Here is an 11,881-nt window from a genome sequence, read left to right as displayed (position 1 = left end):
CTCCTGGCTGTCTGTGCTCCAGATCCATGGGATAAGGCAAAGTCTGCCCTGTGGGCTCCTGTGTTTGCACATCTACCTCAGCTGGGTTTGTGTTAATGCCTTGATGTGCAGCAGACATGGGGAGTGTGTTTAAAAAAAAGGAAAGAAAAGCACACAAAATACACCACAAAAAAACCCCTTATGGGTACACCCCTTCTGTTAAGGGCAGGAGGCTGTGAGCTCCAAATGGTGCCACCTGCTTCCCTGATGGATTTTGGGAATCTCAGTTCTGTAGGATCACAAGTTATTTTCACATTGTTAATCTCAACTGTTACTTAGTTCAGTGATGGGGCTTGATGCTGATTCTGGGGTTTGGGGATGCCTGGCAGGGCTGCAGTCCAGTCACGTACAGGGATATTTTACTCCAAAACCGGACCTGTGTCAGTGCTCTGTTCCACGTGAGGAGGTGGGGTGATGGCAGGGTCTGGAGCTGTGACAGAGCAGTGGGAAGCAGAGGGAGCTCCATGGTGGCCTGGCTGGGTGCTGCTCCTCATTGACCTGAGGCAGAGCAAGTGTTCCCATAGTGATTTCCACTCAGCACCTTCCTCCCATACCTGTTTTTCTTTGTCTCCTGTCTTCCTAAACCTCATGCACCTCTTCTCTGCAAGCAGCCAAGCCCATTCCCTTCATTTAACCCATGGGCATCACGTGAGGAGCAAGTGCTGCTCTCCCGTGTGCCTTGGAGCAATCTTGGCAGACTTTGAGACGGGAACTGGACTCTGACACTTTGCACTGAGGCCTTTCAGAGCGTAGGAGCACCTGGGTTGTATCTGTGGTCTCTGGCCAGGCACTTCCTGCTCCCCCCTCCCTCTCTCCTGCTGCCTGCTCCCTTGTTTGCCTGTAACAATTGAAATACAGGGTTTCCATAGAGCGAGGAGCACTCACAGTAGCTGCTGCTTTGCAATTTGAGGCAAATCCATTATTCACCTGAGCAGTGTTTACAGCAGTGTTTGCTGGTGTCTGATTAGCCCAGCTCCATGGAGGAGCTGTTGGGTGTTAGAGCCTGGATGAGAGCACAGGTCCTGCCATGGCAGACCCAGCTGCCTGCCTGGGCTGTGCCTCCTCAGACAGATGTTATTCAGGTAGCTCCTGCCCTTTCTGAGCCCATGACCTCCTCTTCTTCAGCCTGGTGTAGCAAATGCCTGAAAAACAGCAGATGTGACAAGCTTGTCCAGCCCAGAGCTGGATGATGGTGTGAATCTAAGTCTTGACCACTGCACCTGACTATTTTTATGTGTCTGACCGTGCAGGCTCACAGTGCCAGCACGAGAGCCCTGCCTGCAGGGGCCTTCCTTCTGCTGTCAAATCTCAAATATCTGTGGAAATCTGAGATCTTGTACTTGCTGTTTGTAACCTCTGCCAGCTCCAAGAGCCTCCGGAGGCCGGCAGGCGCCGGACAGTGTTTTTATACATAAGCAAAGCTCTGCTGACTTGAGTTACATGCAGTGTTGAGTCTGCTGGATACACACTCTGACACTCGCCAGAAGGAGCTGGATTCCATCTTTCTGCATCTGTTTCTGCCACTGCAGAAACAGATGAATATGAATTTCTTTCTTGAGGAGAGTGCGTGGAATTCACGCTGAGCTGTAAAACATGTTTTATTGCAGCTGATCCCAGGGCAAGGCAATTCACCCGGAACGGTCGCAGGCAGAGCCAGGAGAGGGGAGGGGGAGCTTTGCCTGCAGCATTTCTGGAGCGCCTGAGCTTTAGTGTTTCACCTCCCTGAGCTGATGCTTTTGTGCCAACCAGAGCCCAAAGAAAATGCATGATTGTCTGGGATGGGGCCACATGCTGTTCTCCAGCAGCTCTGGGAACGCCTCTGCATGGCTGGCCCCCACCAAAAGAGGCCTTTCTGGGCCTTGCTGTCAGCCTGTTGCCCCAGGAAAGCTGTAGCAGACGAGGGCTGGGGGGGAAATGCAGCCAGAGATGGGATGCAGAGTGTCCTGCTCCCTCCTGGTCACTCCATTACCAGCACCAGCTGACTGGGTTGTTTCTACCCCAGGGATGCCTTGGCTGCATCTGGAGGAAGGAATGGGGGTAAGAGGCTGCTGGGAGCTGAGAGCTGAGCTTGGTGATGTCTGTGAGGCAGTGAGGAGGAGCTGGAGGTGGTGATTCCCTGGTGGGAATCAAGACCCTCATTTCCCTGAGTTAAGTGGAAAGCTGAGCCACCTGGTCCTTGTTTCCTAAATCCAGCCTCCCACACAGCATTCCCTCACTGTCTGCCTTTCCCCTGCACAGGGAATGAATGTGGGGAGCCAGACCTGCTTTGGGAGCAGCAGCACATTTTTTCCTGAGCCACCCCTTCCTCAGGGTGGGAGCAGGGGAGCCTCCAGGCTGAGCTCGTGTCCAACACTGCAGCACCAGGGGAGGGCTCCGTGTGCTCTTTGGCTTTTTATGGTAAGGAATGTGTTTGCAACACGTTAATTAAGAGCGACCATGGCAGCCAGCACAGTCTGACCCTCTCACAGCTGAGCCCTTCACGCCCCTCTAAGAGCTGAGAATGGAGCCTGGAGTGGTGCTGACACCGTGGTGAGGGGCCATGGATGGGGGTGAACCCCCTCTGCCTTCCCCGCTGCTTCCCCCAAGGCTCCTGTGGGGTTTTACCCCCTTCCCTCACCTCCCGTTCTGCCCTGACCCAGGGAACACTGATTACCAAGGTTTTCGGGCCAGAGCCCCATTTCTTTGTTGTTTATTTTTTAGTGGCCCATGCTGGGGGCTGTGCCAAGGTCTGGGGGTGCTACCTGCTGCCTCCTGATACTGGGGAGCAAGTTTGGCAGAGGAAGTGTTTGACAACAAACCCACAAACCAAAATAACTTCTCTAAGTTATAAATCTGTATATAAATCTTCCCTAGTGATAAATCTGTGTGGAAAGCTCACTGGAAAACTCAGACTAACTGAGCTTTCAGCCAAGTGTCCCTCATCTTCTTGCTCACTCTTGGGCTTGATGGGAGCTGAGTTTAGCCTATTCATTTTTCACTTCCAGTTAAATATGCTTTTCTTAAATTTTAACTGGAACATGGGGACTTGTAGTGCTCTTAATTTAAGATAAAACCTCCGAAGGGAATTGACTAGGAGCCCATTTCTCTCAGCTGGGAGTGTGTTGAGTGTCAGCAGGTCCTGATGCTCTTGTCTTTTCCATCTGAGCCTGATACGCCCTGTTATTTGAGGGGGAAAGTAGCTTCCCCATATGGTTTTGTGTTGGCAGAAAAACCTTGTGTTTGCCCTTGGAAGGCTCATCAAGGCATGGGCTGGGTGTGAGGGCGATGGTTTCCTCCTCAGATGAGCAGGGACAGTGTCAGATAAGCTGGAGGGGGCTTTTTTCTCTAATTCTGTATATGCTGTAAACAGTGCAGTGATCCAGCAGCTGGCCCAGGCTTCACTCCTGCAGACAAGTGAGAGCCAGCGGATGGGTGAGGATCCATAAAATGAGGAGAGGGCTTGGATGTGTCACAACACAGAGGCCTGACCTTGTGAAAGCCCTGACCATGCTGTCTGACCATCACCAAGCCCCTTTCTGCTCCTGGAGAGGGTGAGAGCAGCCATGTGAGCCATGGTGCATGTCAGAGGGGATTTGGGGGTGCTGGAGGCAGCAGTGAGGTGCAGCCCCCCAGGCTGGGAGCTGTGCAGAGCCTGCCCCCAGCCCACTGTCACCCTTTGGGACCTCATTGCTGAACAGTGACCAGAAACAAGCAGGTGCCAGTGATGCCCATGGCCTGGGAGAGGGGCCACGGTGATGCTTTGGGCTGGGAGCTGAGTTAGGGTAGGGCAGGGTCAGCCGTGGGCCTGGGAGGCTGTTGGAAGGGCTGGGGTGGGATGGATGGGGGAGCAGAGTCAGTGTCTCCTCTGATGCCATGAAGGGACAGGGGACACTGCCAGCACAGGGACCTGTGTCCTTGGGCAGTGCAGAGGCGGTGGGACAACATCTCCATCCCCAAGGTGAGCTGATAACCGTCCAGGAGAGTGGATTGAACCCCTCGGTGTGTGTGGGATCCGTTGGAGACAGATCCTGCAGCTCTCCAGGCAGAGGTAAATGAGGGCAGGAGGAAGATAAGGCTTTTAGCTGTGTTTGTGCAGCTGAGTCAATGTTTTCCCTGGCTGTGAAGGGTTGAGGGGGGAGATAAATGCAGATGTAATTAATGGAGCTGTTTATATGCTGCTCTCTGTGACTTATGCTGGGAACAGGACTAGACTAAATATCACCGTTACTGATAGGAGGAGGTGGCCAATTTATGGCCCTCTCCCCACGGAGAGGAAGATCTGGTTATAATAACACTCAGCAGGGGAAAAGAAATGTTTTACAGTCAAAAGCTTCTTAAGCAAAAAGGCCAAACACTGGGGCTGGGTGGAGGAGGGCTGTGTCAGGACCAGAACCCCAAGGAGATCCAGGGTCCTGGACAGAAATATCCATCCCAATCCTGGGGAGCTCTGCCGTGGGGATTCACGACAGTGAAATCTGTGCAGGCAGACTTAGAGCCTCTGGAAGTTTATAGAGACCTGACCTTCATGGGGGCTGTTGGGGTACACACCTAGGAATTGCAGGGATGCCCAGCACAGCTCATCCCAGCTCCCCAGCACTTTTAACACCACCTCTGGCTGTGCTCTTGCCACGGGGCTTTCAAAAGGGTGAATTGATCCTAGTCCATTGATGCTCTTCTGGTGAAAAAAGAAAGATCTTCACTTAAAGCCCTTGGCTGGTGGCAGTCACAGGGCTCAGGCACCTGTTGGAGCCTTTGCAGGGTTAGGAAGTGAGGGTGTGAATCACAGCAGCCCCTTGTGGGCAGGTACAGCTGCACTCAGCGGCTGCAGTGCCATTCCTGTGCTGCAGTGCTCCCCCTCCAGGGATGTGCTCGGACACGACCCACATCTTCCATCCCCCCCCAGCTTCCCTGCACCCAGCAGGTCCCACCACCCCCAGCACCTGCCTCTCCTCTGCTGCAGCTGTGGGGCTTCTCAAGGGAGCTGGACACAGCAGGTGGGATGGAGGGCCTTTATTGAGGCTTGCCCAGCTTGCTGGGCACTGCCAGCTCACACAGCCCTGGCTGTCCCACCCAGGGGAGCAGTGTCAGTGCCCCGCTCGTCTCCAGGAGCACCTCGCCTGGTTGAGATGCTGAGCTGTCCCCAGGCTGTCCAAAGGCATTAAAATCCTTCCCCTACCATGGGGCTGTGGTCCATGGCTGTGCTTCCCTGGCAAACAACCTCCCTCCTTGCTGGTCCTTGGTGACCTTTTGTGCTTTGCTCCTGAATTCTCCTGCCTGAGCTGGGTTTGTGTCCAGCGCTGCCCTGGGACAGCGCAGCTCCTGAACCAGGACACAAACCAAAACTTTCCAAATGTCCCTAGAAGTGCACCCACTAACTCCAGATGCTGTGCTGGTTGGAGGGACCAGAGCTTTCCACAGGCTCTGAGTGTAGATGCAACAGGGAGTCCATCCATGACAGGGGAATGGGTGTTTATACATGGCAGTGGATTTTTGGGTTTGATCTCTCTGCTCTCAGCAAGTGCTTGGTGGAAGCAAATTCTGTCCTTGGTTGGTTCTTGGCTGAGTCTGTATCAGCAGCATCACTGTTATGACATCTGGATGCATTTGAATGAAAAGGGTTCAACTGGACCCATTTCAACCCAAAATGTAGCCCGGTCCCAGGCCTGCGATGCTGCAGGATACTGCAAAGCCGCGGGGTGGGAGGAAGCTGTTCTAGCTGATGTTGAAGGTGACAGAGGAGCCATCTGCTCTCTGCTGCTGTCCCACCAGCTCTACCTCCTCCCAGGGCAGTGCGGGAGCCCTGCAGCGCGCGGCGGAGTGGCTGGGCAGGGCTTCGCTCAGCTGGCTCACCTCGCTGAGCTCTGCCTCCAGCGTGCTGACTGTGTTGGCAGCCTGGGCCACGTGCACCTTGTGCGCTGCCTTCTTGTGCAGGAGGCAGCTGAAGATCTTCTTGAAGCCCTTGCGGAAGCGTTTGGAGACCAGGGCGTAGACGATGGGGTTCACGCAGGAGTTGGCGTAGGAGATGACGTGCGAGAGGATGCGGAGCACGTACGTGGAGTGGTTGAGGGGGAAGTACCCAAACCACACGCAGAGGATGACCAGGTGATGGGGCAGCCAGCAGAGGCAGAACAGGACAGCAACAATGATGATCATCCTCGTGACCTTCCTCTTAGCCTTCTTGGACTCCGACATGTCTTGGAGAGGGTCCACAGACCGCCACAGGTAGCGAATAGTCCGCATGTAAGTGAGGCTCAGGATGAGCACGGGGATGATGTAGCTGAAGATGAAGGTGCAGATGTCCATGACCTTGCGCTGGGAGATCTCCCAGATGGGGTGGCAGACGGTCAGGTTGGCCAGCTGGAACTCCTGGTAGTAGCTGAGGTAAGGGCCCGAGAAGATGAAGGAGAGCCCCCAGATGAGGCAGATGGCCAGGAGGGCATTCCTGGGCGTCCTCAGCTCCCTGGAGTGCAGGGGGTATCGTATGGCCAAATACCTGCACGGGATAGGGAGAGGGACACAGCTGCAGTCCTGGGGAGGGCACAGAGAGAGCATCTCCAGGAGCAGATTGGAGAGAGGGCAGAAATGATGGATTTGAGCTTTCCAGGGCAGTTAGTCACACAACTGATTCCCTGGTGCTTCTTAGGGACCCTGTGCAGCACAAAGGATTGAGGAAGATTCTGTCCCTGGCCCCATCCCATCACCCTCTGCTCCTAGCAGTGGTTGTGGGGACAATGGGGATGGTCTCATTCTGTCCCTCCCCTAATCCAACAGACCCTCACTTGATCATCACTGTCTGGCACAAGTGATTGGAGCAGTGAGGATACAAAGGCAGGAGCAAGTCCCCGGGATCCCCAGACACAGTGTTCCTCATACTGGCACACGTGAGAGCACATCTCCCTTTTTCAGTTCTGTAATTAGCTGGTCCATTAATTAATCTGAGGCTTGTGCAATCCCTCCCTTGCTCAACATGTCTGTTCCCTCCTGCTCCATGAGGTGCAGGGGGAGAGGCAGTCCCTGGATGTGTTTCAGCTCCTGGGGGTGCTGTCAGTAGCCAGTGCAGTGCCATGCTGGGATGGCAGGACACATCCAGCCTGGCTCCAGGGCCCCCCAGGGGACTTTCCACATCCCATCTCGCAGGTTTTGGGCACTGAGTGGAGCAGCACCAGGAGCTCCCAGCCTCTCACCAGCCTTGCAGAGGCAGGGACTGAGGTAAAGCACAGGCAGGAGTAACAGGCTTCCCAGCAAAACCCACCCTGGAACAGGCTGGGATAATCACTGGGACAAGGGACAGCATTGGGACAGAAAGGGGCTGCTTGCTAATAGAAGGGGAGGGTGAGAAAATCAGTGTCTCAGCTCAAACACAGCAATGTTTTTCCTCCTCAAAGTCTGCCTGCTTTGCTGGGGGCTGTTGGGAGGGAAGGGGCTCTCTCCGTGCGTCCCAGGAAGAGCCAGAGCAGCGCAGGGACTGAGCTTTGCTTGTCTCTTATTTTTCATTCCCATTTCACTGCCAGAGCCTGTGGACAAATCCAAGTCCTACAGCTTCTGGGTCTGAAAGCTTCCTCCAGCTGGGCACTGGGGCCAGGGGTCTCCATCCAGCCCTCTGCAGGACCTCATACTGGGTGGTTGCACTTCCTTGCACACATCAACTGGGAAATGCTCCTTGATTCCCCCAGGAGTCCCGGGAGATCGCAGGAATCAGGATTTAGCTCCAGGGGATTTTGTCCCCTCTCTGCCCATGTGCGACCCAGAGGAAGGGGAGCCTCAGGGTGCAGGGACCCCCCCCGTTCCCTTTCCTACCTGTCGAGGGAGACGGTGGCCAGGGTGAAGCTGCTGGCGTACATGGTGAGGTAGATGAAGAAGTGGACGGCCTTGCACATGAAGGGCCCGAACACCCATCCCTCCAGGGTGTAGATGGTGGCTTGGAAGGGGACGCAGAAGAGGATGAAGCAGAGGTCGGCCACTCCCAGGTTGAGGATGAAGAGGTTGGTTGTGTTCTTCACCTGCCCATTGCGCAGCAGCACGGCCAGGACCAGGCTGTTGCCCACTGTGCCAACGAGGAAGATGACGAGGTACACGAGTGGGATGATCACGGACTCGGGCTGCCAGCCCCCCTCGGAGCTCGCCAGCGAGCCGTTCATGGCCGGGAGTGCACGGACAGGGGCTGGGTGGGGGGAGCGTGCGTGGAGAAGGCACCGGGGGGGGCACACAGGGTGAGGGGGTGCACAGAGAGATCAGTGAGGAGCGCACCAGGGATTGCACGGGAAAGGGGGTGCAGGGAGAGCACGCTGGGGAGCACAGAAGGAAGGAAAAGGAAAAGGGGGTGCAGGGAAAGTTCAGTGACGAGCGCACCAGGGATGCACAGGAAAGGGGTGGACAGGAAAAGAGGTGCAGTGGGGAGTGCAGCAGGGATGCAAAGGAAAAGGGGGTGCACAGAGACCACGCTGGGGAGCACAGAAGGGATGCACGGGAAAAGGGGGTGCAAGGAGACTACAGCGGGGAGCGCACCCGGGAACGCGCGGAAAGGGGGAGAAGGGGAAAAGGGGCGCACGGGAGATGCACGGGAAAGGGGGTGCACGGGGAGCCGCAGGGGGAGCCGGGCGCCCTTCACCTCCTCCGGGGTCTGCGGGAGCCCGCGGGCGCTCGGGGCGGCTCCGGCGGGGCGGCTCCGGCGCTCTCCGTGCGCCGGCGGAGCGGGGGGGCCCGGGGGGCTCCGGGGCGCGGCTCCCGCCCGGCCCCGCGCATCCCGCCCCGGGGAGGGGATCCCGACCCCGCTTTGCCCTGGGATGGGGTAAAATGTCAGTCAGTGCTGTTATCCCCCGCGAGGGGCTGGGGCACCCCGAAAGGGAGCTGGACACCCAAAGTGAGGCGTCTGCGGAGCCTCAGTTGCGGGGGTTTTCTTATCGCCTCCCCCTTCGGTAGTCACTGGAAGAGGGTTTGTTCAGCCCCAGGGGCTGCAGGGCTGGTTTTTAGGAATGGGGGTCCTCGTACTGCGAATGTGTCCTCATTGTCCAGCGGACAGCTAAACCCGTGCGCCAAAACACCCGCGGTGAGCCCCAGTTTTCAGGAGAAACTGTGTTTCTCCCCACGGCTGGAAGAGCAGCTGATTCACTGCAGAGAGAACAAGTATTTTTCACGCCGTGTCTTCTTTTCCTGCAAAACTGCCTTTTTGTTCCTGCACAGATGGAAGTCCTGGGACCGGCCGGTGCATTCAGCTCTTCGAGGACTCTTCGTCTGCCCCCACCCCGGGCTGCCTTGCTTTGCTCCTGAGGAGAGAGAAATATCTAATGCATCGATTACTCCTGTAACTAACCCGCTCCACAGCGTCTCAGTTCTCTTAATGGGCGTTCAGAGCTGATCCTGCCGTGCTGGGAGCTCTGGGGACACTCACAGCCCTGCGACATTGCCTCCACAGGACACGGAGCCCTTTTCACCCTCGGCCGCCCACGAGGAGCCCCACAAAACCAGCTCCCGTTTGGACGAGGTACGTGGGGAAGTGAACAGACCACTTCGGTGTGAGGATGCTCCGTGTTCCCGATGACATCCCACAGGGAAAAGCGGGCAGTTAGGAGCAGCACAGCGGAAAACCGGCCACCCTGCAGGGCTCAAGGAGTGCTGGAGCACAGCTCTGCCTGCCTCTCCTGATCCCAGGCTGGCCACCTGCCCTCAGGTGATGTGCCACATCCCCAGCCACGACCATGGAGGTTGCTGGGACAATTCGTGGGGAAAGCCTGGCCACAGGGAGGTTTTACCCTGTGGGAATTGCCCCAGTTCCAGGGAGGTTTCACCCAGTGGGACCTGCCCTGTGTCCTCAGACACCGCAAGGCGCTGGCATTTGGAGGATGGCACCGGTGGAGCTTTGGTCAGCCTGCAGAGAGGCCGGGTCCACCCTTACGCTATAGAGTGAGATTAAAGGGGGAAAAAGCGAGGGAAAACACTCAGTTTCTTCTCAAATATCAGTGAAACTCGCAAGTAGCAGGATAAAAATAAATAGCAGCAAAATAAATTCTTGTCCTGAGACATAGACGGGTTATTCGGGCAGGGGTGCAGGAGAATGATCCAGATCCCCAAAAGCAAGATCCTCTGGCCAAAATCCATAGGAAAAGGCACGCTGTGGAGCTCCCAGCCCTCACAGGCTGCAGGGCTGGCTGGCAGAGGGATGTGAATGCCTGCAGGCCGTGACTCTGTGGATTTACTCTCTGCAGCAATCCCTGTGACACCAAAGGCAGGGCTCCCCTCCAGGCTCTGCTCCGTGTGGAGCTGCAGGTTTGTGTGGTCCTCCTGTCCCTCTGCCCTGGGGGAGAGCAGAGCCAGCCCTGCAGGAGGAATCCACGCAGCCAGCCTGCGGCTGATGGTTTTATCCTCCTGTTTCCAGATTCCACAGGAATCCAGAGGAGCAGCAAAGCTTTGTGCTGGTGTACAAGAAAGGTGGTGCGGTAGAAATGTGCCTGTGCCACATCTGGTGGCTGGCCTGACACAGGAATAGGTCCTTTGGGGTGGTTTTTTGGGGCACCTGAGGGTGGGTGCTGCCGTGCCAGCCTAACCCCAGTCTGTCTGAATCACCAGAACGAGAGAAAGAAGCTGTTGTTTGTAAAATAGGCCTTAACTGCTGTGCCTGCTTAGTTCAGCATCATCCTGGAGCACAGTTTGGTTCAGATGGGGAATGAATCTTTGGGAGATGCATTTGGAGCCCGGAGCAGACAGGAACAGTTTAAAGAAGAGCTGCCACAGCAAGCTGCAACTTGAGGACATGGTTGATTTTTATCTCCTTTTTTTTTTTCTTTTTTTCCCTTTGAGCTTTCCTGTCTATGAGAGGAAAGGAGAACTTTGAAATCAGGAATAACTGATCACAGCTGAGCATTTGGAAGGGGAGAGGAGCCAAATCGCTTCTTGCAGTATGACAGCAAAGTGCAGCCAGGCAGGCAGAGCCCAGGGCTGGCAAAGATGGGTCTGGGGGCACGAGCCCGGTGGCAGCAGCTCCTGGAGCAGTTTGTACTTATATGTTTATGTATGTTTATGTAAATATTACTATTAGGTGCTCAAATAAGTTTGGTATTTGTCTCGAATGAGCTATTAAACCCCATGTGCAAAAGGACCTGGTCTGAAGTGCTTAGACCATGAAATCACTCCAGGATTAGGTGAGATGACAGCAGAGTCTCTTCTTTTATCAGTTTTATCAGAGCATCTTCTTTTATCCACCCCGGCTGGAGGTGGGAGGTTTTTCGGGCTTGGCCTGGGGGAATTTAAAGCCCCTCTCCCGAAGGGCTGCCCAGGGCAGCGGCTCACAGGTATCCCGGGAAGGTGCAAAGGGATGGATGGAGAGGCTCCCCCGGGACTGCCACAGCAGGAACAGCATCGCCAGGTGTGGGGTCACCCTGGGGCTGGGCTGGGGAGGCCAGGCTGGGGGGGATGGCCCCGGGAACTGATTTGGGGGTTGGGGGGGTCGGTTCTGGGGTGAGCGAGCGGGGCAGGGTTTGGGGTGGTGACTCTTGCGGCTGATTTGGAGGTCAGTTCTGGGGTGGGTGGGTGGGTGGGTGAGCGGGGCAGGGTTGGGTGGGTGACCCTGGGGGCTGATTTTGGGGTCAGCATTGGGGGGGTGGCGCTGGGGCACAGCACTGCGACGGAGCTGGGGGGCTCCGTCCGGGATGGATGAGCGGGACAAGGGCGCACGTATCCAAACCTTGGGTGACGCCCATCCCCGAGAGGCGGCCGGGATTCCCCCCATCCCCCTTCCCCCTTCCCGAATCCCCCGATCCCGATCCCGATCCCGATCCCGGCCTCCCCCCCCGGGTCCTCCCCGTTCCCGGCGGCCCCCGCGCGTCCCCTCGCGCCGCTCCCCGGCCCGTGATGCCCCGCGGCCCCGGCG

The 11,881-nt window shown here is 56.5% G+C and overlaps 1 protein-coding gene across 1 annotated transcript; it reads right to left on the bottom strand.

The window, feature by feature from the left end:
* Positions 1-5,013: 5,013 nt before the first annotated feature.
* On the bottom strand, positions 5,014-8,615 carry GALR2 (galanin receptor 2). Its single transcript, XM_032129370.1, has 2 exons — positions 7,816-8,615; positions 5,014-6,511 (listed from the first exon to the last, which is right to left on the bottom strand). The coding sequence occupies exons 1-2, from the start codon at positions 8,154-8,156 to the stop codon at positions 5,731-5,733; spliced, it is 1,122 nt and encodes a 373-aa protein (XP_031985261.1). The 5' UTR covers positions 8,157-8,615; the 3' UTR covers positions 5,014-5,730.
* Positions 8,616-11,881: the final 3,266 nt, after the last annotated feature.

Source organism: Corvus moneduloides, chromosome 19 (genome assembly GCF_009650955.1).
Source record: "Corvus moneduloides isolate bCorMon1 chromosome 19, bCorMon1.pri, whole genome shotgun sequence".
Classification (NCBI taxonomy): domain Eukaryota; kingdom Metazoa; phylum Chordata; class Aves; order Passeriformes; family Corvidae; genus Corvus; species Corvus moneduloides.
Note: the sequence above shows the minus strand (reverse complement) of the source record. Positions and strands in the feature narration are given on the sequence as shown.